Source organism: Drosophila takahashii, chromosome 2R (assembly GCF_030179915.1).
Source record: "Drosophila takahashii strain IR98-3 E-12201 chromosome 2R, DtakHiC1v2, whole genome shotgun sequence".
In the NCBI taxonomy this organism is placed as follows: domain Eukaryota; kingdom Metazoa; phylum Arthropoda; class Insecta; order Diptera; family Drosophilidae; genus Drosophila; species Drosophila takahashii.
Window position 1 is genome coordinate 16,061,953 of NC_091679.1, and position 27,141 is coordinate 16,089,093.

The 27,141-nt window shown below is 39.6% G+C and overlaps 1 protein-coding gene across 1 annotated transcript in view; it reads right to left on the bottom strand.

The window, feature by feature from the left end:
• Scp1 (Sarcoplasmic calcium-binding protein 1) overlaps positions 1–27,141 on the bottom strand; it is a 117,093-nt gene that overhangs the window by 73,897 nt on the left and 16,055 nt on the right. Inside the window, exon 3 of the mRNA XM_070213097.1 lies at positions 9,610–9,776. Within this exon, the coding sequence (XP_070069198.1) occupies positions 9,610–9,776 (167 nt within the window). The remainder of the gene's footprint in view (positions 1–9,609; positions 9,777–27,141) is intronic.

Consider the following 27,141-nt stretch of genomic DNA (forward strand, 5'->3'; position numbering starts at 1 on the left):
TCCCGAAAGTCTTCTTTCTATTGCAGGTAGTACATATGTCGGAGCTAGCCGGATCAGACCACTATATCTTAAGGCTCCCATAGGAATATTCAAACAAATTTAAGAAAATTCACTGTAACTTTGTAGGTAGTAGGCGTATTGATTTTTGACAACTTAAAAACAAAATTTAAATAAAAGGCACGCTGAATCTGGAATCCCTGGAACTGCACAGAGTGAGCATTAAACTATAGGTGTTTGCTTTATCTGCAAGGGTATATAAGCTTCGGCTGGCCGAAGCTAGCTTCCTTTCTTGTTTTTAAGTTGTAATTGTCTCCCAACGATTTGAATTTTATCACCGACTGCATCCCTTGTTAAATAGTTCGGGTATAAAGTATCAAATAAAAACACCTCTTAACGAGGTAAAAAACTAGTGACGACCGCACCTTCAACATACAAAAGTTTTGATATCAACATTTGTGACGAAAAATTATTACACTCGTCATTAAATAGACTTTCTAATATTTTCTCATTCGGCCCGCCCTAGCAAACTATTCCAGCATTTTTCCCTTCACAGGCATTTTCTATTGCAGCGTGCCGAATGAGAAAATATTAGAAAGTCTATTTAATGACGAGTGTAATAATTTTTCGTCACAAATGTTGATATCAAAACTTTTGTATGTTGAAGGTGCGGTCGTCACTAGTTTTTTACCTCGTTAAGAGGTGTTTTTATTTGATATCAGAAGTTTTTGTTTGTTTACATTTGCTCTCATAGGAGCTAATATATACATTTAAATTTAAATTGGTCAATCATAATTTTTAAACTATTGTATTTTAACAAGTTAAGTTAAAAAGGCGTTGAAGTATTTCAAAATACCTTTTAAACGAGGTATAGCACATGTCTGTACCTTTAGTAGTGCAGAACTTACAAACTAACGAAATTTAGCTATTTTTAGCTTTTTCCCGCTAAAGTAGCGGCTTTTTCCAAAAGTCGTAGAACAAAAGATTCCTATATGGAACTCTTAAGTGCAAATTTACTGATTCCATGACCCTAAAGTACAGTTCGGATACCCTCCCACAAAATTCAATACTCAGGGAGCGTTAATTGTTCGAGCTGGCAAAAGTGGCTATTTTCGTATAAAAATAACTTTTAAACGTGACTTTTTACAGTAATGTGTTATATACCAAAATTTAAGGAATCTCAAGGGCTATACAGTTTAAGGTTTTAAAGAAAATCGTTAGAGCCGTTTTTGAGAAAAATAAAAAAAAAGCTAAAAAAAAAGTTTTAAAAAAATGTCTTTTGTTCATATTTTTTTAATTATTACATTTACACAAATTGCATATAGAAGGCGTTTATAGCATTTAAAAATACCTTTCAAACGAGATGCAGCACAAGTCTGTAGCTTTAGTAGTATAGAAGTTACGGCTTTCCGATTTTTAGCTATTTATAGCTGTTTTCCCGCTAAACTAGCGAGTTTTTCCAAAAGTGGTAGAACAAAAGTTTTTTATATCGATGTGATGAACGTCATATAAAATTTTCAAAACTTAAAAAACATGTTTTGGACAAACTGACAAACTGACAAACTGACAAACTGACAAACTGACAAACAGAATTAAATTTTCATTTTGGGAAGACGAAGAAAATCTTATTTTGGCTATAACTTTTGAACGGAGCGTCGGATTTTGACAAACGACCCCTCATTCGACGGGTATTTTCAAAAGGAATACTGCGAGGGGGCAATTATCCCCACCGGCCCCAACAGCTCCAAATTTCGAAATTTTCACTTTTTCACTTTCACCGCTCTCTCTCCCAAGCCAATTGATTTTCTTAAAGTCTTGGTATGCAATCCTTTAAGTTATTGCAATACCTTTCGATAGGTGTATCATTCATTATGATCGGACCATCACAGTAGATTTTCATTTCTTCGTGTATATATAGTAGTCGCCTTCGCACACTCTCCTGGTGCGCTTCGTCACTACATGGACTGCCGTCCATAGTGATAAAATCAAGTCTACGGCATCTAGATGAATCTGAAAAATGCGTAATAAACTTTGAAGCCGTTGCGCACCGACTAAAACTAATTATTTTTTACTTTTTCTTTCTTTTATGGATTAAGGATACAGAAAAGCCATATATGAAGGGGCCTTAGAAATTTCATACAAAAAAAGTCCACCCTAGTGAACATACATAGAGAAATATATATGTTTACTCCCATTCTGTAGAATGCCTTGACTTATTTAAAATTTGACAACATTTATGAATACATAATGAAATAAATGAAACTCTTTTATTAGTATAATAAATCCAATAAAAAATATCCTCATGAAATCGCTTTAAACCGAAATTAAAGAATACAATAAACAATAGATACAATGAATAGTTAAAATTACTTCCATTCAAGATTTAATCCTCAGAATTGTTTTTCCATCAGAAAAATCTTTACAATTTTGGGAGTTTCAACTTTGGCGTCGAATTCCAAAGACATGGGCCATGGTTCACAATGGGGACTATTTTTTAGGAATGCCGTGATGTATTGAGACTAGGTCCTACTGAAAATAATAAAGGTTAGTCCAATTTTATAGGCCACGTAATTCAAAATGTCGGCAAACATCGGTTTTTTGTATTCTTAGCTATACCGCGGAACCTGTAGGTGACGGAAAATAATTTTGTATGGGAATTTTACTTAGGATCACCTAAACATCATGGAAAACTTGAAATGGTTCGTGGAAATTTCACAAAGTTTAATTTCGTGTTCCTGTGTCGTTATTCACCACCTTTTATTTATAAGTCATGAAGTAAATGTTATTTCAGATTTTTAAAATAAAACTCAGAAAATAAGAGTTATTTTCTCAGCAAAAAAATAAAAGTCTTCCGTAACTTATATTCATGACTTTTATAACAAAAGTCTAAAAATGTTAATGTACGACTGAAACACAAAAAAGTCAAAAATATCTCTTGCCAATGACGTCACAAAATCTCATCTGTTGAAATTCGGTTGGTATTTGTACTTTTAGTATGTTGTTATGGTGGCAATTTGTATTTACCTACATGCATGAATTATTTAATACAACGACACCGCGAATTCTTAAGTGCAAGAGGAACCAATGGTTGACCAAAAGTTTGGAATTCGTAGCTATGTACATATGGTTGACAAAGCAGGTTCCTCTAGTGCTTAACAATTCGCGGTCTCACTGTGTTGATGTATTCATGTATATGATCAAGTGGTTAACAAAAAAAAATCTACAACATTTTTTAAGATTGTCAATATTTGTTCCTCTTGCCCTAAAGAACTCGCGGTGTCCTTGTATTAAAGAATTTATGCATGTAGGTGAATACAAATTGCCGCCATAAGAAGATAAGTACAAATTCCAACCGAATTTCAACAGAGGAGATTTTGTGACGTTATTGGCAAGAGATATTTTGGACTTTTTTGTGTTTCAGTCGCACAATAACAGTTATTTTTAGACTTTTATTATAAAAGTCATGAATAAAAGTTACGAGAGACTTTTATTTTTTGGGCAGAAAATAACTGTTATTCTCTGACTTTTATTTTAAAAGTCTGAAATAACAGTTACTTCATGACCAATTTTAAAAAAGATAACAATTTTTAGGTCATTGCGGATATGAATAGGCCGCATTAAATTGGCTTTATGATTTCTTTCTCAAATTTTTAGTGTTATCCTAAGCGTATGATTTTTTTAGTTAAAAACAGTAAAATAACTATTATTTTCGGTCCCTACCATAAAAGAGTAGATATCGATTTCCGTCATGTTCCCCCAGATCAAACCATAAGACCTAAAATTCTTGAAAAAATTGTTTTAATTCTATTCAAATTGAACTACTGAATCATATAGCTGCCATAGAAACGATCGGAAAATTAATGAAAAATAATAGGAAATTTAAAAAATTCCAGCTTCGGTGTTTTTTGAAATATTACCTTCTACTCTTGGGAATGTTATTTTTTAAATATTTATGAATCTCGAATAAAATTTGGAAAAAATGGGGACATTATATCATATAGCTGCCATAGGAACGGTCGGAAAATTAAATGCAAATTAATAGGAAAAAAATTATTGCTTCGTTGGTTTTATTGTATTCTCTTCAACTCTGTGATATGCTTTTTTTTAAATATATCCGTATTTCGGATTTAATTTTATTAAAATTAAACTACTGAATTATATAGCTGCCATAGGAACGATCGGAAAATTAATGAGAAATAATAGGAAATTGAACAATTTGCGATTTGCAAATTAATAGGAATGATCTGCAAGGGTATATAAGCTTCGGCTGGCCGAAGCTAGCTTCCTTTCTTGTTTTATTTTAAGCTTTGTTTGGGGAAATCTTTGAAGGTCCAGAAGATGAGCCCCAACCAATTTCCGGTTGGGGCACTTAATTTTTTTTCTGGTTTGGAAATACATGATCAAAGTTTTACTATTTGGATATTATAACGGATTATCTAATGGATGCAATTCTAAGTCAGAGTATGTAGCCAACCCATGAAATGCAAAATTTTTGTTTTGATTTTAAAACAAGAAAGGAAGCTAGCTTCGGCCAGCCGAAGCTTATATACCCTTGCAGATCATTCCTATTAATTAACAAATCGCAAAAATGTTCAATTTTCTAATATTTCTCATTAATTTTCCGATCGTTCCTATGGCAGCTATATGATATAGTCGTCCGATTTTGATCAAATTAAAATTGAAATTCGAAAATATTTAAAAAGAGTCATATCCTAGAGTAGAAGATAATACAATAAAAACCAAAGAAGCTAGAATTTATTTCCTATTACTTTTCCATTAATTTTCCGATCGTTCCTATGGCAGCTATATGATATAGTCGTCCGATTTTGATTAAATTAAAATTGAAATTCGGAAATATTTAAAAAGTGTCATATCCTAGAGTAGAAGATAATACAATAAAATCCAAAGAAGCTAGAATTTATTTCCTATTACTTTTCCATTAATTTTCCGATCGTTCCTATGGCAGCTATATGATATAGTAGTCCGATTTTTTAAATAATTAATTCGAAATTCAGATATATTTAAAAAATAACATCCCCAAAAGTAGAAGGTAATATTTCAAAAAACACCGAAGCTAGAATTTTTTAAAGTTTTTTTTTTCCGATTGTTCCTATGGGAGCTATAAGATATAGTTGTCCGATCCGGTCGGCTCCGACATATATACTACCTGCAATAGAAAGAAGACTTTTGGGAAAGTTTCATCCTGATAGCTCAAAAACTGAGAGACTAGTTTGCGTAGAAACAGACAGACGGACAGACGGACAGACGGACGGACAGACGGACAGACGGACATGGCTAGATCGACTCGTCTTGTGATGCTGATCAAGAATATATATACTTTATGGGGTCGGAAACGTCTCCTTCACTGCGTTGCAAACTTCTGACTGAAATCATAATACCCTCTGCAAGGGTATAAAAATGTTTTTGGTTTTTAAGGGGAGAGCAGGGAAAAACTTTCAGCCGTCACATTTGCATGTGAGAAACGCAATGACACACACACACATAGATAAATTGGCATGTACATAAGTATGTATAAGTATTAGGATCAAATAACGAATCACCCAATGCATGCAGTTCTAAATCAAATATTTTGCAAAAATTTAAATTATGTTAAAGTCGAGGGGCGCACGAAGAAAATTGTTGGCAAATTTCGTCTCCAAAATTACAGCCACAGCTTTCACCCATAAGAGTTGGAGCTTTAGGTGCTTTTTTTAATTTTGGCCGTAGCCTTTCATAGGTATTTGTGTGTTATCGAGTATTACTATAAAAGAGTAGATGTCGATTAGCGTCATGTTCACCCAGCCCAAAACCGTAAGACCTAAAATTCTGGAAAAATTGGGTCTGAATCGTGTGTTAGAGGAGGTGTGCACTAAGAAAGGACTTTTCAAAATTCGGCTCCTAAGGACTCCCAGGACTTTTGAAAAATGCGAAATTGCTTAATTAAAACATCAACCATTTCCACATCTTTCAACCAAACAAGTTCATATATTTATACCCGTTACTCGTAGAGTAAAAGGGTATACCCAGAAAAAAAAAATGACCTAAAATGTCAAAAAATGGCCTAGAATTTAGGTAAAATTGGCCTAAAACTGGAGCTAAGTCCTTGAATGGCCTAAAATTTAGGATTGTATGACCTAAAATGTTAGGCCATTAATGGCCTTAAATGGGGTAATTTTTGGCCTAGATTTTAGGTAATACGCTGCCTTAAAATATGAGAAAACCCCTATCCAAAATTTTAGGCTTTCTTTGGCCTAAAAATTTGTACTGAAAAATGTTTCATATTATAAAGTAAATACAGAGAAATTTATAGCTAACTCGAGGTCAATGTCGGCTTAGTCTTCAAGAAGTCGTCATTATTCCAACACACAAAAACGAGCGAAGAGGCTTCACTGTTCAGCAGTGAAATCGCTGTTTTATTCAACGATCGAAGTGGGTTACCATGCAAGCCGCGCTATAACTGGTTGGGAATTATAGCGTCGCTAGAACGGTATCAGAGTTCCGTTAAAATTTATTTAGGTAAAATGCATTAATTTTAAGGCCCACGATAACCTAAAATATTAGGCTATACGGGACGTAAATAGTAGGGCAAATATACCAAAAGTTTAAATTTTTAGGCAGTACATGACCTAAAAAGGAACTTTTAGTCCATTTAAAATGTTTTAGGCTATGCATGACCTAAAATGTTGTCCATCATTTTTCTGGGTGTATATTAGATTCGTGCAAAAGTATGTAACAGCTAGAAGGAAGCGTTTCCGACCCCATAAAGTATATATATTTTTGATCAGGGGCACTAGCCGAGTCGATCTAGCCATGTCCGTCTGTCCGTCTGTCCGTCTGTCTGTCTGTCTGTCTGTATGAACGCTGAGAACTGAAAAACGCTAGAAGGTTGAGATTTCCCACACATATTCTTTGGCTTCCTACGCAGCGCAAGTTTATTTTAGCCGAGCGCCACGCCCCCTCTAACGCCCACAATCGCCCACTAACGATTTTAAAATGGGTCCTGCGCCCACATCTTTAAAGATTTCCGAGAAGTATAAAGGCGATTTTGTTGTGTATATTCATACCTATCGAAATGTAGAAGACATTTTTCAAATCGGACCATTCATTAAAAAGTTATACGCAATCAAAATTTATATATCTATCTCCCTCGCACTCCCTTTAGCTGAGTTACGATTATTAGTCAGGACACCAACCCGAGTACAGCGTTCGAACTCTCTTTAGCTGAGTGACGGGTATTAGATAGTCGGGACACCAACCCGACTATAGCGTTCTCTCTTGTTTTATTTTAAGCTTTGTTTGTGGTAATCTTTGAAAGCCCAGAAGATGAGCCGATTTCCGGTTGGGGCACTTAATTAATTTTTCCGCACCGATTATGCGATCGGATCCGTTATGGTTTAAAGTATGGAGCTATGCCATACAATCAGTGAGGTATTTGTTTTTTTTGGACCCACGGTTGATGTTATATGATTTTATTTTGTAAGATTGCGGGTGGTGCGGGGGGCCTTTTTGGCAGCACGTTGTTTTTGTTTTTTTTATGCTTCAGCAGTTCGCAGCACTCACAAACGTCAACAGAAGCAGAGCGAGAGAGTAGTGAGCAGAGAGAGAGTCATTTGAAGAGAAAGAGAGGCGGCCAATGTTTTTTTTCTGGTTTGGAAACACCTGATCAAAAATTTTACCATTTGGATACCAGAACGGATTATTCTAAGTAAAAGTGTGTAGACAAACCGTAAATTGCACAAGGAATTTTTGTTTTAATTTAAAAAAAAATTTTGGATTGGTTTTGAAGGGGAGAGCAGGGAAAACTTTCAGTCGTCACATTTGCATGTGAGAAACGCAATGACACACACACATCGATAAATTGGCATGTATGTAATGATTAAATTAGGATAAAGTAACGGATCACCTAATGGATGCAATTCTAAAGACGAAGGGCGCACGAAGAAAATTGTTGGAAAATTTCTTCTCCAAAATTACACCCACAGTTTTTACCCAAAAGAGTTGGAGCTTTAGATGTTTTTTTAATTTTCCTTATTTCCGGAAATATTTAACTCCAGCTGTTGATCCCCAGCCGACATTGGGCCCCTTCTTTGTTGTTTACCTGCCGATCCTTTCGCGCGAACTAATGTCGTTTGGCAGCGACATAAATTCTTAGCTGGCGAAATTATGTAATTTTTTCCTCAAATGTCACTTAAAAACGATATAAGTCCGCCACAAGCTAATTTTAAACGCCATAATTTCGCTAGAAAAAAAAACACATAAGATAGCGGATCATGTACTGGGCAGAAAAAACTACTGATGCCGCAAGGCCTAGAAAAATAATTTGTTCATATGTTAAAAACCAAACTAACAAAATAAGGCCACCCGGCTTGAAAAGCATTTTTTAGAAATGTGTTGTTTCACTAAAACATGCTTGTCTTCATCATCATCTTCATATCGGTGTAGCTTCTACACTAATGACTGGTACTCAATGCTGTGTATAAGAAAGTTAAAGGACATTCAATTACCCGTAAAATAAGTCTAAGGTGACCAAAATCGGTTTACCAGAACAAAAGAAAAAAAAGGTCCGTTTTTTACACTTTAAAAAAATGGACACCATAAAAAAATTGTAAGTGCCCATTTCTTTACCGGGAAACCAAGATTGTCTTCGAGTAGGAAGAGGTCGATTTTTATACCCTTGCAGAGGGTATTATAATTTTGGTCAGAAGTTTGTAACGCAGTGAATTAGACGTTTCCGACCCCATAAAGTGTATATTTTCTTGATCAGGATCAATAGGGGAGTCGATATAGCCATGTTCGTCTGTCCGTCTATCCGTCCGTATGTCTGCTTTACTACCGTTTGCGGGCTCAGTTTAGAAGCTAGCGACTTAAAACTTTTTCAGTCATCCTTAAAAATGTGTACGCAGCAAAATTTGAAAATCGACCCAATCGGACGTCTATATCCTATAGCTCTCATAGGAACAATCCGATATAACTTGCAAAAACTGAAGATTTTTCGCGCAGTGTAAAAGTTATTGATATGAATCTTTCCAAATCGTATTTTATTGTGCATACCTTGGTCAGGGTAAAAGCGCGTGCCGATCGCACGTCTATATCCTATAGCTCCCATAGAAATAATAGGTTGTAATCGGTTAAATTGTAATGTTTTTCATGATATTTCGCGCAGTGTTAGAGGGGGCGTGGCGCTGAAATGAACTTGCGCTCCGTAGGAAGCCCAAGAATATGTGTGGTTAGTCCCAACTTTCTAGTATTTGTAGTTTCCGAGATCTCAACGTTCATACAGACAGACAGACTGACATCGCTGGTTCGACTCGGCTAGTGACCCTGATCAAGACATTATATACTTTATAGGGTCGGAAACGCTTCCTTTTCTCTGTTACATACTTTTGCACGAATACAATGTACCCTTTTACTCTACGAGTAACGGAAATAAAATCGTAATTAATGGGTCGATTGGGTAAAACTTAAAACGGTTTAAATTTCATGTTCTAAAAAGTAATTTTCATCAAGTATTGCGATTATTTAGTTTTGATTAGATATATATATTATATATATATATTATTTTTATATTTTGAGTATCAGTCGAAGATGTTAATGCAATTTATTCAAAGATACCTTATCATCATCAGCAATTGCAGAGATTTCCTCCCATAAATTTTTCATAAGCTTTTTGTAGTCATCCAAACGAGCAGTGCTGCAATCACCTTTTCCTTCAACGACACATGCTCGTACTGCCATGCAAAGAAAGTCATTTTGATCCAAGAATCCATTGTTGTCAATATCTAAAAATAAATGTAAATTCAAAACAGTTTAGTTTAAAGATCACGTAGAAATTATACAATTTCTAGGTACACAGTAAAAAATATCTATTCTTTATTATTCTTTTACTGTCTAGTTAGCTATGTCTGTCTGTCTGTCTGTCTGTCTGTTTTATGCTGACGAATGAGTTCTCAGGCTGGACCCATTGTTTGAAGGTCTGGATAATGATTATGTCTGCGGTCGTCGATAAAGGCGTGTGAAGTATTTATAATTCGGGTGCCGCCGATCGATGGCTTGGAAAAGATTTATGTCTGAGGGGTTAAATGTTTATGTCGGATTAATTTGAATAACTGCAATAGTAGTCTCTGGACTTATGTTATTGACAATTGGAATAATGGGTATCTCTGGATATACAGGTTGTATAGTAGATGATCCCGAATTCTGTCTAATTGGTCTCTTAGCTGCCTAGGAGTTACCAGCATGGGACTGATGGTTCGATGACGAACGTCGGTAAGAACGCTAGCGATTTCCGCTTGCATCCGCTGCATTCCAGTTTCCAGCAGAGTTAGCTGGGCAGTTAAGATTACAAATGCTTGCTGTAAGTGGTCGCCATGATATCTGCCTCGTTCCTTGTTGAGGGTTGCTGGTTGATGCTCCAAATTTCTGATGCGGTTATCAGTGGATGACTTGCTTTTCCTGACTAAATTTATTGTAGAATCCAAGATCGACGTTTGGTTTTTGAGTAGCATCATCAACACGTCTTTTCTAGATTTTACTTCATCTATGACCTTGGCCATGTCGTCTGCGTACCTGGCGTCCAGTACGCCAAATAGTGAGTTAGCGACTTTACCTACTATATCAAGTGGTGTTCTACGCTGTCGGGAATGGTTAATCAGATAGCTTCCTTCTTGTAGCTCGCCATATACATGTTGAAAATTCTCAAATATAGATTTGCATGCGTTTTCGCTATGCAGCTCAGAACAATTGTGCCTGAGCTCCTTAATCCCAGTGGACAATATATTCATATCGCTCCAATATGGTTTCAAGGCATAATACGCAATGATGGTCCATTCCGAAATTGCCGTTCTTGACGTGCCGAGTCGTTCATAGAATATTCCGGGGTGGTTTGTGAAACACGTAATATTGACAGTCTGCGCCAGTGCTACCGGCAGGATCAACAGCAGCGCCAGTAGGACTTAGACTGTGCTGCCCAACAATACCTTTTTCCGACGTACAGGTGTCTCATCAGGTTCCAGACGGGATTCAGCTTCGGACCTTTGGCGCTTGCCACCGCTCTATTCTGGGAATAATGGCGCCAACCGAGTGATGGGCCTCTTAAATATCCCAGATGCTGTTTTTACATCAAACAAGAAAGGAAGCTAGCTTCGGCAAGCCGAAGCTTATATACCCTTGCAGATCATTCTATTAATTTACAAATCGCAAAAATGTTAAATTTCTTATTATTTCACATTAATTTTTCGATCGTTTCTATCACAACTATATGATATAGTAGTTCGATCTTTTAAAAATTAAAATCGAAATTCGGAAACATTTCAAAATAGTCATATCCCAGAGTAGAAGGAAATGTAATAAAAACCAACAAATATACAATTTTTTCCCCATTAATTTCCATTTAATTTTTCGACCGTTCCTATGGCAGCTATATGATATAGTGATCCGATTTAAAAAATAAAAAAACCGAAATTTAGAAACATATAAAAAAAAATATTCCCAAGAGTAGAAGGTAAAATTTCAAAAAACACCGGAGCTAGAATTTTTTTACGTTTTTTTTTTTTATCCTTCCTATGGGAGCTATAAGATATAGTTGTCCGATCCGGTTGGTTCCGACATATATACTACCTGCAATAAAAATACGACTTTTACGAAAGTTTCATCCCGATAGCTTTAAAACTGAGAGACTAGTTTGCGTAGAAACGGACGGACAGACGGACGGACAGACGGACGGACAGACGGACGGACAGACGGACGGACAGACGGACGGACAGACGGACATGGCTAGATCGACTCGTCTTGTGATGCTGATCAAGAATATATATACTTTATGGGGTCGGAAATGTCTCCTTCACTGCGTTGCAAACTTCTGACTGAAATCATAATACCCTCTGCAAGGGTATAAAAACCTGAACGCGATTATCCGCACCATGATAATTTTTAATTACTCGTCCCAGTGGCCAATTCACTACTGATTATCTTCTTTTACCACCACCATTAGTCCTTCCCTGACGTTTTGTGCTTCTGTCTTCCAATTGTGCCGAGCTTGAAGCTCAATGGTGGGCTGACCATTGGTTCCAGAATAAATGCTTCAGCCTGGAAACCAATTCCCAGCGCTTTACAAGTGAATTTGGCTTGCGATCAGCATTAATGTCAGGTGGAGCCGTTAGTGGTTCGCCAATTAGGAAGTGTCCTGGAGTAAGGGCCGCCATGTCTGTGGGATCATTTGATATAGGTGTAATTGGTCGTGAGTTTAAGATTGCTTCAACTTCAACTATTACTGTGTTTAACTCTTCAAACGTCAATGACGCCGTAAAGCTGGTTATCAATAACAGTTTTTTGGCGGATTTTACGGCTCCCCCCAGAGGCCCCCGAATGATATTACTTGTGGCGGTATGAATTTAAAGTCAACTTGTCTTCTGCTACATTGTCTTATAATCTGACCCATAGCCCTTTCCGTGAAGATTGTCGTTTCCAATTCCTTAAGCTGGTTGTTAGCACCAACAAAATTGGTTGCGTTATCGCAATGGATTGTCTGACATCTGCCGCGGCGGCTCAGAAATCTCCTCAAGGCCGCCAAGAATGCGTTTGTGGTTAAATCGCTTACCAGTTCAAGATGCACTGCCTTTGTGGAGAAACAGCAAAAAACGGCGATGTATGCTTTGTCGGGTCTTTTTCCTCGGATTTTGTGATGAACCCAAAAGGGACCGCAATAGTCTACCCCGGACTTTAAAAATGGGCGTGCTTGTGTGACTCATTCAGCTGGGAGGTCTCCCATGATCTGTTGCATCAGCTTGGGCCTTGCTCTAGTGCATCTCACACAGTTGTAAATAATGCTTCTGGACATGATATTTTCGTTGAGAATCCAGTACTGTTGTCGCACGAATGCTCGTGCTACTACCCCGCAATGCATGTTGTCCTCATGCGTCTCTCGTAGCAACATTTTTACAATAAGATCCTTGTACGGCAATCGAATCTGATGCTTAGATTCGTAGGGAAGTGCAGAGTTTTCTAGCCTTCCTCCAACTCTTATAAGGCCATCATTGCCAAGTATGGGAGATAGTGAAACTAGTCGACTTTTCTTGTCCACCGTCCTATAGCGCTGCAGCTGGCTTAATTCTGCAGCGAACTCCACTTGTTGGATGGTACGTAGAATCATAATTCGGGCTTGATGCAATTCCGCGGTGAGTATCGTTGATGTTGGCGATCTGTTCGACTTGTAGCAGAACCGTAACATGTACGCCACTATTCGCTGCAATTTGTAGAACGAATTATTGTGCTTACAGCTGTAGATCTCTTCTCCGAGTGTGGTTGGGGAGACCGGCAAACTTATATATTTTGGCCTCCTTTCCAGATCGCTCGGCTTGAGGTCCGGCGTGCTGGTCCACTGGCTTGACGATCCATGTAGAAATAGTGGCCCATAGAACAACAGATTATGGTCGCCTAACTTGCTGGCGAGGATGCCTCTTGACAGAACGTCAGCTGCATTGTTTGCAGATGAAACGTGACGCCATTGCACTTGGCTTGTTATTGCCTGAATTATGGCTATTCTATTGACCGCAAATGTGTGATAGGTAGATGCTGCAGCATTAATCCATGATAATACCACCATGGAATCACTCCAGTAGTATCCTGTCACGCTGCTATCGAACGATAGGTCCTTTCTGACCTTGTCGCTTAGTTCGGCTCCTAACACTGCAGCACATAGTTCCAATCGGGGTAGTGTCTGCTGACCCTTTGGAGCTACTCGTGATTTCGAACAGAGTAACCTTACTGAGACCTGGTTATTTTTGTATGTTGCCCGAACATAGATTGCTGCTCCGTACGCACGTTCCGATGCATCAACAAAGGTGTGTAGCTCTTGGGTGACTGGAATTTTTCCATCATATATGTGACGAGGAATCGTTATCGTATCTAGGGTTAAAAGATCATCCCGGTAATTTTTCCATTCTGTTTGAAGATCCTCCGGTAACTTATCATCCCACTCAAGTTTGGTTTCCCAAAGTTGCTGCAAAAAGATTTTTGCTTTTACTACAACTGGTGCAAATAACCCTAAGGGGTCGATAATTTGTGCATACTCCGAGCAGACAACTCTTTTCGTAATCTTGGTCGAGTGGCTCTTTTGAGTCCTTCCGCATAGATGATCTTTCTTAGGCATCCAAATGAGACCCAGCGTTTTTACGCTGTAATGTTCAAACGATTCATCTAGTTTGACATCACTTACAATGTCTTCCTTGGGAATTCCTTGTAAAAATTGTTCGTTGTTTGAGCACCATTTTCGGAGTTTAAATCCATTCGGGACTAGGATGCGAGGAACCTTTTCGTAGCTATTTCTCTTGACTCCCCCAGGGCTGAAGATTGTTCAGAGAACGTACGAACTGTCAGTAGCATTCACCTTACCAGCTACGATTCAGCCAAACTTTGTGTACTGCCGAATTGGACCTTTGGTTGTTAAATTCTTCTGATTTGGGAGCAGCAAAGAATAATAGTGCTCTGCACCAATGAGCAGGTCTATTTTTCCTGGTTTGTCAAAATTGGGGTTCGCCAAGGACATTCCCTTGGATAACTTTGTAGCCGCTGGGCTGGCTGATCAGGTATTATTTGGGGTAATACAAAAGCTTCAATCCGTAGTGTGAAATCACTGTGAAGTGATTTAACTAGTATGTTGACTCGTGCCTTACTAGTTTTCGGTAGCCCCTTAATGCCTTCAATTCGTAAATTAGCATTGTGGAGCTTTAGTAATAACATTGAAGCCATTCGTTCTGTAATCAGATTTATCTGTGATTCAGAGTCCAGTAGTGCTCTAAAGTTTGCACAGTGCCCATTGTTGACCTGTACTGCAACCTTTGCCGTGGCGAGTAGGTTATTATTCTTATTACTCGCCGCCCCTACAATTGGTGTACGAGGCTCTACTGGTGTGTCGAGATGAAGCAGAGTATTGTGGCCTTTCTTGCACTTAAAACACTTTCGACTGCGGCAGTCCTTTGTTTTGTGATCAGTGCCGAAGCATTTGACGCACAATTTTTGTTTCAGTACCCAATTCAATCTTTCAGATGTGGGCCTAGATCGAAAGTCATCACATCTGTATAGGTGATGGGCTTCGTTTTTACAGTTGAGTTCTTTGGCTCTCTTTTCGACGATTTTTCCGATTTTCCTGTGTTTAGGACTCGTACTCTTTGATCCAAAAAATCGCTCCCTGTATGTAATGGTTGGATCTCAGTCGAGCTTCCAAGTGATTGCTCATCCAACGCCCGGTTATTCATGTCGAGCTTGTCTGTCAGGAGCACGACTAAAATTGGATCCCATGTGGATATGTCGATGCCTACGCCTTTTAAGGAGGCGAGAGACTCAATCGTTGTTATATATAATTCCTGCAATGACTTTGCGCTATCACAAGATGCCTGTTGATGCAACAATTTGCGAATTACTGTATTTGCAAGCTGTCTTGGCTTGTCATACGAATCAACAAGTATTTCCCATGCTTGTTCATAATTGTCTTCCTTTAGTTCTATATGCCGAATCAACCTTTCTGCATCACCGGTAAGTGCGGTTTTTAGGTATGGTGGGCATGTTTGTTTCATGAACCATGCATGAAAACAAATGAAAACGAAGAATTGTCTCCACTTTAACAATTCTCCATCAAATTTTGGGATGGTGATTCTGGTAGTTGCACATCAGTGCAGTTTTTTTGCCTTTTTTTTTTATTTAACGGTAATTTAGTACAAGATACTTTTTAATATACATATAAAGGGTTATTGCTGGGTTTGCGGTACTGCCATGAAGCATTGCTTCGCAAGACCAGCTGCTCGTTTTTGGACGGCCAGGTTTTAGGACTGCCCGTTGCGTATGCGTTCTAGACGCCTCAGCTCACGCGTAATTTTCGTCGCCAGTAGGCAAACCGCTGTCCATTTGGCCTGGCTTTCTAGCATGCCTGGTACCATATTTTCGGCCGTGATCCGGGATTCCAGCACCTCTTCCGCTTTCCCTCGTGCTTCTCCAAACCTGACACAAGATGTCAGCACATGGTCAGCACTCTCCGGAACTCTGCAAACGTCGCAAGCTCCCTTGCTTCTTTGCCGAAACGGCAGAGGTACTCCTTGAAGCAGCCGTGTCCGCTAAGCACTTGTGTTAGCTCGAAGGTCAGCTCCCCATGCTTACGGTTGAATTACTCCGCAATGCTTGGGATAAGACGGTGCGTCCAGCGGCCAGTTGTTGCCGCGTTCCACCTCTGCTGCCAGCTTTCGAGGGCTTTGGTTCTGGCTCTAAGTTTCGCCTTTCTTTCTCGCTTCAAAGTTCTCCTTGGCTTCCATCGCTGCGAGCTCCACGCCACTGATCACCAGTATGGCCTCTGTGGAGACCGTTCGGAAGGCTGAACTTACTCGCAGTGCCCCCAGCCTGTAGTCTCGATTTATCCCACTCAGGTAGCTTTCTTTACATACATACATAGAAGAGCAGTCTCCTACTCGATGATTTCGGGCATCTGTTGTTTAGCATAATGCGTGAAAATGCCGCAGTGACGCCACGGGCCTTTTTATGTGTTTCCTGTAGGTGCTCTTTGTAGGTTAGCCGTGTGTCTAGCATGACACCCAGGTATCTGATGGCTCTTTTATAGTCGACTCACCAATTGTGATTTCTACCGTCTCCACTGTTTTTCTGCTGCTTATGAGCACTGCTTCGGTTTTGTGTTCCGCCAGTTCAAGGCCAGCCAATCTAAGCCAGTCCCCAATCATACGGATGGCCCCGTTTGCTGTGGTCTTCACGTCCTCTTTGTTTTTTGTACCACTACTACCGCAGCGTCATCGGCGAAACCTACAATGCTTACTCCTGGTTGGAAGTCGAGTCGTAGGATGCCATCATACATGGTGTTCCATAGTAGAGGACCTAGAACGGACCCTTGCGGAACTCCGCCCGTGATCCTGTAGATTTGTGGGCCGTGGTCTGTGTCGTAGTGTAGCCATCTGTTATCGAAGTAGTCGCTGACAATGACAAATGACAAATGATGGGATATCTAGTCTCTCGAGGGCCGAGATTATCCTGCTCCACGATGCGGACTTGAATGCGTTTTTTATGTCCAGTGTAGCCACCAGACAGTACTCTTTGGTTCCTCCAAGCCAACGTGTACCCGCTATAGCACTCCGGGCTATTTTGTCTACCGTTTCCAGGGCATCCAGGGTTGAGCGAGCTTTCCTAAAGCCATATTGGCTATCGGACAGTCCACCGGCGGCCTCTATTGCCTCGGCTTATCTTTGACTGATGATGCTTTCAAGCACTTTCCCCGCAGTGTCTAAGGGACAGATTGGTCTGTATGCAGACGGGTCGTCTCTAGCCTTCCCCGGTTTCGGTATGAGAAACAGGTTTTGCTGCTTCCACCTTGTTGGGAAACGGGATTGGGACAGGCATTTTGTGTACATCCTAGCGAATGTTACTGGATGGAGGCTGATCGCCATCTTGAGGGCCCTGTTTGGTATGCCGTCAGGACCGGGCACCTTGTTGTTTGACAATCGTTGGGCGATTTTTACAACCTCTTCCTGTGTCACTGGTTGAGGTTGGAGGATCGATGGGATGGCATCCTCTTGCCGCTCTTCCTGGGCAGGAAATAAGTGCCTGACGATCTCCCCAAGTGTTGAAGAGTCTGTTGGAGCACTGTTTTTGAGCCCGTTTGTCTTCTTCATTACCACCTTATATGCTCTGCCCCATAGGTCGTTCTCCGCTTCGTCACACAGTTTGTGGAAGCATCGCTTTTTGCTGGACTGTATGGCCTTTTTAGGACTTTCTTCTTTTGGGTGTAGATCTCCCTGAGAAACGGGAAGCTTTGGTTTCCCCGCGACCTGTGGTAAGCTCTTCTAGCACTTATGCATTCTCGGCGGGCGTCTTCAATCTCCTGATTCCACCAGTAGACCGGTCTGTGTCCATTGAAGCGTCTACTGCATTGCATGCTGGCGTCGCAGGCCTCCTTGACTTTTGTCATCACCGCCTCTTCGTGTTCAAGAGCTTCCATTCCTGCTATCGTTGCCCTGAATGTTTGGATGTTTAGAGTCCCTTCTGCCGACGCAGCCCAGCGTGTGCTTAGGAGTGTGAGGTCGATTATCGACTGTGCTCCTGCTCTGCTAAATGTGGGGTTTGACCCGGCGTTCAAAAGGAGTAAATCTAGTAAGCCGAATGCCTCTTTCCTCTGGCGTTTGTGTACGCTGACCCCCATTCGGTGGCCCATGCGTTGAAATCACCAGCGACCATCGCACGCGAGTGTAGGCTGGCATCGATGACCAGGTTGTCGATTGCCTCGCTGAAGTCCTTGAGAGACCAGCTAGGGGGCAGGTAGCAGCTATAGACCCACAGATCATTTAGCTTGGTCCTGACGTAACTTTTTGCAGCCTTTACACCACTAAAGTGTCTGGTATTTTGGCCACACGACCAGATAGCAGCCTTCTCTGTTGGATCCACGTGTTGAATCTAATAGTCCTACAGGGTTCGCTGGAATGCCACATCTATCCTGAGCTCTGCGATCGTTTGGGTGAGAAGATCCTGGGCCACCCGACAATGATTTAGGTTCAGTTGGATAAACCTTAACATTGGATTTTCTTGACAGCCTCGATGTACGCCGGGCATTTAAAGCTACCAGACGGGTGGTTCGTTGGGAGGTCCTTCTTTTGGGCACAGAGTATGCAGTGTGGGTCCTTGCTGCAGTTTCTGGCATCGTGGTCTTTCTCACCGCATTTAAAGCAAGCCGTTTTTACCTCCTCTGCGCTGTGGCCAGGGGCTTTCTTCAGCCGCTACAGTAGGTCTCCATTGGCCGTCTTACGGATTGTTTGCACATCTCCGCTGACGTGGCTCAGGGATGCATCTCCTTTTACCGCTTTTAAAAGCTCAGCGTACGTCAGGTTTCCAGCGCTAGCCACCACTACGGCATTCGTCCTTGTCCTGTTCTGGCCCAGTTTTTTCCCCTTTCCAGCGGGGTTCGGTTCATTTCTCTTGCGGGGTTCGGCTTCTGGTTCCAGTTTACTTGCTTGTCTCCCATTAAACCTCCTCTTATTCGGCGGGGACCCACCTTGACCGGTCGTTTGGTCTCGAGGCCTTTTCGGGGTCGCTTTCGCTCCCTCTAGGCCACAGAGAAAACTTACTGGTCGCTCTAAGGCGCGGCTTTTTTCCTGCTTGGAGAGGGCTTCTGCCGTCTCTTGTAGATGCAGCAGTTCGGTGAGCTGGTCACGCATCGGCTGATTTATGTGCCTCTGGCCCTTGAACATAAGGGATAGGCTGTTCACTCGTAGAGTAAAAGGGTATATTGTATTCGAGCAAAGGTATGTAACAGGGAGAAAGAGTCGTTTCCTACCCTATAAAGTATATATATTCTTGATCGGGGTCACTAGCATAGCCATGTCTGTCTCTCTGTCCGTATGAACGCCGAGATTTTGCACACTACAAAAGCTAGAAAGTTGGGATTACCCACACATATTCTTGGGCTTTCTACGCAGCGCAAGTTTATTTCAGCCGAGCCTCCTCTAATGCCCACAATCCAATAACGATTTTAAAATTTGTCTGGCGCAAAGACCTTTTCAGATTTCCGAGAAGTTTAAATACAATTCTGTTGTGTATATTTATACCTATCGAAATGAAGAAAAAATTTTTTCAAATCTGTGGAAACACTTTTTTGGAGTAATTCGGTTGCTGGCTCACTCGATAGGTTACCCCACATAGTGTGACTAGACTATTAGAATCAGGTTAAATTGAAGGTGTATAAAAAATAGTTATTAAAAATAAAAAATGATAATTTTAAATTTATGGTTTTGAAAAGAACATTAGATAACATTTAAAAGAAAATAGTGGAATTTCCACTTTTTTGATACAATAAAGATTGTTATTTTTTAAAAACGAAGAAGGGGTGAAATTTAACTAGTCTTTATAAAATTTGAATCAAAGTAAAACTTTGTCAAGGGATAACTTTGGTCTGATAGAACGTAATGCTATTTCAGTTTCAGATTATGAATGGTCATTATACCCGTTACTCGTAGAGCAAAAGGGTATATTGTATTCGTTCAAAAGTATGTACGTTTACGCAGCGCAAGTTTAGCCGAGCGCCACGCCCCCTCTAACGCCCACAATCGCTCAGTAACGATTTTAAAATGTGTCTGGCGCCCATACCTTTAAAGATTTCCGATAAGTATAAATGCAATTTTGTTGTGTATATTTATACCTATCAAAGTGTAGAAGACATTTTTCAAATCGCATCATTAAATAAAAAGTTATGCGCAATCAAAAAAAGGTTATATATCCATCTCCCTCGCACTCCCTTTAGCCGAGGGACGGGTATTAGATAGTCGGGACACGAACCCTACTATAGCGTTTTCTCTTGTTTTATGTACTGTAAACTGCCATCACATTTTGAGATTTTTATACCCGTTACTCGTAGAGTAAAAGGGTATATTGTATTCGTGCAAAAGTATGTAACAGCTAGAAGTAAGCGTTTGATAGGTATAAATACACACAAAAAAAATTGCTCTTATACTTCTTGAAAATCTTTAAAGGTGTGGGCGCTAGACACATTTTAAAATCGTTAGTGGGAGATTGTGGTCGTTAGAGGGGGCGTGGTGCTCTGCTGAAATAAACTTGCGCTGCGTAGGAAGCCCAAGAATATGTGTGGGAAATCTCATCCTTCTAGCTTTTGTAGTTTCCGAGATCTCAACGTTCATACGGACAGACAAACAGACAGCCGCACAGATAGGCGGACAGACATACGGACAGACGGTCATGGCTAGATCGACTCAGCTAGTGACCCTGATCAAGAATATATATACATATATGCATTCTATATATTTATACGAAAACGCTTCCTTCTCTTTGTTAAATACTTTTGTAGGAATACAATATACCATTTTACTCTACGAGTAATGGGTATAACAACCAAAAGTTTTTTAAACAGGACAGTTATACTTAAAACAAAGTGTGCACCTTTTTAAATCATATTGAAGCTATATGTTCAGCATCACAGTAAGCATATTCTAAATATACACTGAGAAACAGTCTAAGTATTAAAAAATTCTTAATTTAAAGACGTTTTGAACACCAAACGTTGGCACACAGTTTTTTTCCAGCTTGTAGGTCCATTTTCTTATAATCCTGTCGGGTGGATGGGATCGAAAAAGATCTGTATGGATTCATTAAGGTATATTTTATGCTAAAACACAGTTACAGTGGACAGCAGTTCACGTAGTGTCGAAGCGCACCAGGAGAGTGTGCGAAGGCGACTACTATTATATAGCCACAGAATTAAAATCTGCTGCGACGGTCCGATCGCACCTTCGATATACAAAAGTTCTGATATCAACATTTGAGACGAAAAATTATTACACTCATCATGAAATACACTTTCTAAAATTGTCTCATTGTTGATATCAGAATTTTTGTATGTTGAAGGTGTGATCGTCACTAGTTTTTTACCTCGTGTTGAAAATCAAAGCCAAAAGTAAATTATGGATAATTAGCAGGGACTGTAGCCCGCGGCTTCGCCTGCGGAAATTAAAATTGAAAATTAAGCATTGCTTTATCTTTGGTTTTTATTTTAAATTTAAAAAAATCCAAATTTTTATTCTATAAACCGAGAAAAGATTTTATCAGAACTTTTTCCATTGATATCCGGAAAAACAAAAATATTTGTCCTTTGAAAACTACTTTAAAAAACATGTGTTATTATACCCTTGTAGAGGGTATTATAATTTCAGTCAGATGTTTGCAACGCAGTGAAGGAGACGTTTCCGACCACATAAAGTATATATATTCTTGATCAGCACCAATAGCCGAGTCTATCTAGCCATGTCCGTCTGTCCGTCTGTCCGTTTCTATGCGAACTAGTCTCTCAGTTTTAAGCCATCGCGATGAAACTTTCCCAAAAGTCTTCTTTCTATTGCAGGTAGTACATATGTCGGAGCGAGCCGGATCGGACCACTATATTCTAGACTACTTAAAAACAAATTTTAAATAAATAGAAACGCTGAATCTGCAAGGGTATATAAGCTTCGGCTGGCCGAAGGTAGCTTCCTTTCTTGTTTTTAAATCTTTTTAAAATTATTATGGATTGTTTGCATAAGTTAACAGATGGACAAAACAGAAACAAACAGATTCCTTTTTCGACACAAATCCTTACACTGTGTTTGTTTATCAACAAAGTTTAGCCTAACAATCGTGTTAGTGTTTTTAAATAGATCCCCAATTTAACGGGTACGTGGTTATAGTTTATTTTAACTTTTCCATTAGATTTGTTTAATATTGTTGCTTTGTTAGTGTAATTTGCACTCTCCTAATTTGCCGAAACTCTTGTATTCTCCCTCTTTCTCTCATCTCTCTCTCCCGCTCTCTATTACAACTGTACCCACCCAGCGGCGAACAGGCGATTACAATCGCTGCTTTTCGTTAGAGAAGTTGTAATCAGGGCTCCTATGACTTCGTTTTTTCGTTCGCTAACGATTTCCCTTCGTCAAAAATCACAAACACACATAAAAATTATTGTCTATGTGTTCGTTTTTCGTTTCCCCTCCCTCACGTTTGAGCTTCGGAACTTTAATAATAACAGCATGCATTCTAAATATAGTTTGACGAACTAAAAAAAGCACAGACAATGGCCGAGCGGTTAGCCTTTCCATCCATTATACAATAATACCCATGTTCAATTCCTACATGAGGAAAGAATATTTTTTGTTTTCATAAATGAACATGCATTACAACTCAGCATACGTTTTTCAAATTGTATTTTCTCTAGTCCGTCTACATTTTGCATTACAATTTCGGAAAAGTATATTGAATTCGTAATGGAGACCCGAAGGTGATTCGGCCCTAGCATACTTTTCCCATTACTAGTAATGCAAATTTTCTTCCGAAATTGTAATGCAAAATGTAGACGGACTAGAGAAAATTCAACATACAATTTGAAAAACGTATGCTGAGTTGTAATGCATGTTCATTTATGAAAACAAAAAATATTCTTTCCTCATGTAGGAATTGAACATGGGTATTATTGTATAATGGATGGAAAGGCTAACCGCTCGGCCATTGTCTGTGCTTTTTTTAGTTCGTCAAACTATATTTAGAATGCATGCTGATATTATTAAAGTTCCGAAGCTCAAACGTGAGGGAGGGGAAACGAAAAACGAACACATAGACAATAATTTTAAGTGTGTTTGTGATTTTTGACGAAGGGAAATCGTTAGCGAACGAAAAAACGAAGTCATAGGAGCCCTGATTACAACTTCTCTAACGAAAAGCAGCGATAGTAATCGGTTACATTTTCTTCACATGTAATGCATTTTTTCTCCAGACCCCATTCGCCTGTTCGCCGCTGGGTAATTTCACTCTCTTTGAACCTCTCTAAACTTCTTGTAGACTTTTGGGTGCTATCCCATTGACTCTCTCTCTTGCTCGCTTTTTACATAGTAATTGTTCGTGCGTTATAGTTGTTGGTGCCCCACACGCCACGCTCAGTCGATAGAAGCTTTTTTCTCTCGCGCTCTCTGGCTTTCGATTTAATTCGTGATCTGCGCTCTATTACTTTTTGTGCTTTGTGTCTTTGCGGTTTTGGAATTTGATCCCAGTGCCCAATTTACTTGAGGTATTTTTCATATTTTATTTTATTTTCTTTAATTTTCATATAATGGTTCTTATCTGTTCAATGAAAAAGTGTATTCTTTCTTCTTCACCTAATGAAGATTTTATCTTCTGCTGGTTCTGCGGAACGATCATGCATCTTAAATGTGCAGGATTTAATGGCAGAAATAGAGACTTTCTTGAGCAGCGTACCGGTCTCATGTGGTCATGTGAGTCCTGCAGGAAATTGGTAAGTGAGATGACCAGCTTTATGAGGCAGACTCGAGACGGCCTTTTAAATCTTTCGGGAGCTATTGAATGAAGGGTTTGATTCCGTTTGTTCCCAACTTAGTAATAAAAAATTACTAAGCGAGTCGCCCAAACGCAAAAAGGCTAGCTACCCCAAATCCGAGGCTGGTAACTGCAGCAATTTCTGTTGGCTCAGCAACTGGGTCAATGTGCGCCTGTTTCCTGAAGTCATGTTGTGACAAAATCTTCAGAGCCGGCGGAGTTACTAAATTCGGGGCCGACCGTACCCATAGGTACAGTAGGTACCGTTTCTGGATCGCAGCCGAGTGAGGTTCAGACTGCTGCTGGGGGGCGTAAGAAACTTTCAGTTGTTCCACATAGGAAGCAATTATTTGTTTCTAGGTTCACCCCAGATACCAAATCTAAGGATGTTTTGGAATTTATTCGAGAAAAATTCCCATCCGAGGACATTGCAGTGGAACAAATTCGATTTTCGTACGCCCGCAAGATATCGTCTTTTAAAATATTTGCCCCGCCTGATGTGTTTAATGTACTACTTTCTGAAAGCTTTTGGCTTAATTATGATTTGGTAATCAAAGAATTGGTTCCCAATAAACCGAGAACAAATAACAGGCCACTGTGCCAAAAAACTAATAAGTTTATTTTTGGCTTATCAAAATGTTAGAAGACTAAATATGAAGCTATCAAAGCTTTATGCTGACTCCTCTGCATTTACTGAAGATATTTTGGCTTTTACGTAAACTTGGCTGAAACCAGAGATATCTGACTCTGAAATTCTGTCAAATAACTTTAACACCTACAGGACCGATCGCTCCTCGCGTAGGGGGGTGGTGTACTGATTGCCGCTACCTCTACTTTAACATCGGAGAGACTTAACTCTCATATCCCTAACGAAATTGAATTTGTTAGTGTCAAAGTAAGCAATCCTTATCTATTTTTGTAACCTGCTGTTATATTCCTCCTGGCTCTGATTTAATCATTTATGAACACCATCTGCCTGCTATAAAATCTGTTCTATCCTTCCTCTCCAACAGAGACCTTTTGATTGTTTTGGGTGACTTTAATCTCCCTAATATCTCTTGGTCTCTTCCCTCTGACTCACTTGTAGCTACACCTTTATCTGCCCATGATTTTGTGGATGGCCTTTTAGAATTATCGTTACAGCAAGTAAGCTTTATACGAAATTCTTTAAATAGACAATTAGATCTAGTATTTGTTTTAGATCCGCATGAAGTTACGGTATCTAGAATTGACGCACTTGTTGTACCTGAAGACCAATATCATCCAACTTTGGAATTGACAATTGGCCTCCCCTGTACTGATACCCTTTCTCCTTTAGTTCCTCAAACTAAAAGAAGATGCTTTCGTAAATGTGACTATAATAAACTAAACTACATGATTTCTCAATATAATTGGACTGATTTGTACAATTGCATGGATAGTGACAGTGCAATTGAACTTTTCTATAGCGTTTTAAACACTTTTTTTTGACGAATGCGTTCCTGACAGGCTTCCTCTGAAGCTAAACAGGCCTCCTTGGTTTAACAATGCGCTTCAAAGACTTAAAAATCTTAAATCCAACACTTAAAAAAAGTATAAAAAATCGGGTAAGCCATCTGATTTTGCGATTCGTTCAGATTTTAATGTTCTCAACAGTCATTGCTATTCCATGTATTTAAATCAATGTAAATTCGAGTTTTCAAATGATCCGAAGCAGTTTTATAACTTCGTTAATGCCAAGCGTAAGTCTTCGGCATTGCCTTCATCGGTACGTTTAAACTCAAAAGAGGCATAGTCGGATTCTGAAATTGCGGATTTATTTGCCGAGTTTTTCCAAACTACTTATAGTTCGGCTGCTTGGTCAAACCCTATCTACCCTAACCCCTTAAATAGGGCTAATTGTATTTTTACCCCTGTAATTACCGAAAGTTATCTTTTAAAGGATTTAGCAACAACAACGCCTACGTATTCTCCCGGTCCTGATGGACTCCCTGGGAGTGTGCTTAAGTTTTGTGCTTCAACCATTTGTAAACCGATTCTTAAACTTTTTCATTTGTCTATTTCATCATCAGTTTTTCCAACTATCTTGAAGGACTCTTTCATTATTCCACTCCACAAAAAGGGTGCGAAGGCGGATGCCCAGAATTATAGAGGCATTTCTAAATTGTCGGCAATTCCTAAAGCATTTGAATGTATTATTACTTCTCATTTGCAGCATTTATGTTCCTCGCTAATATCACCGTGTCAGCATGGTTTTGTTAAGCGAAGATCGACCACCACCAACCTTCTTGAATTGTCAACTATTGTAATAAATGGATATAAGAATAACATGCAGACTGACGTTATATATACAGATTTTAGTAAGGCCTTTGACTCTGTTAAACACTCTCTCCTTTAATTCAAATTAGATCAGCTTGGGTTTCCATGTTGTTCACGCCAAAAAGGCGTTTAATTTCTGGAGGCAGTGTCGAGCGGCAGTTTTTTCCAGATGTCCACATCTCGCTTGCTCGCACTGCCCTTCGCTCTCCCTCTCCAACTCTCCCGCAAGTCTCCGCTCCTCTCTGGAGCCCTTAAGCTAAGTTAGGCTTAGGCAGTTCCTATTTACAAGTGTCCAAATAAACAGCCGCACGTCGCGCAAAACCCCGAAATTTTTCCACCGTGTTTTCGAAACCTTTTTCTGCGCGGATTTAATCCATTTCCCTGGGACTTATCAGCATCTCCTACAATCAAGCCGCCCCGCCCCAGCACATGTAATCTATTAACTTGAATTTCATGTTACTTGAATGGTAGGACTCAGAGGGTTATATTTAAGAGCGCTGTTTCTAAAATGATCAACGTGACATCTGGAGTTCCTCGAGGTAGTCATTTAGGCCCTTTGCTGCTTACTTTGTTTATTAACGATCTTTCCTCTATCGTAGCTCATTCTCGTGTACGAATGTACGCTGATGATGTTAAGCTTTGTTTATCGTATAAAGATATAGGGTCAGGTTTCAACTTACAGTCAGATATTGACTCTTTTCAGGGATGGTGTGAGTACAACCTTTTAAATTTGAACTGTCTTAAGTGCAACGTTATGACTTTTTATATGGGTACTCCTTCGTTTATATTCAATTAACGATTTAGGTGTTCTACTCGACCCAAAACTTAAATTTGACTTCCACATAATGGCCATTGTCAATAAAGCTATGAGTGTTCTTGGGTTTATAAAGCGTTGGTCAAAAGAATTTGATGACCCTTATGCAACCAGATTATTATTGTCCGTCCTATTTTGGAATATTGTTCTTCAGTTTGGAGTCCACAATATCAAGTGCACATCGA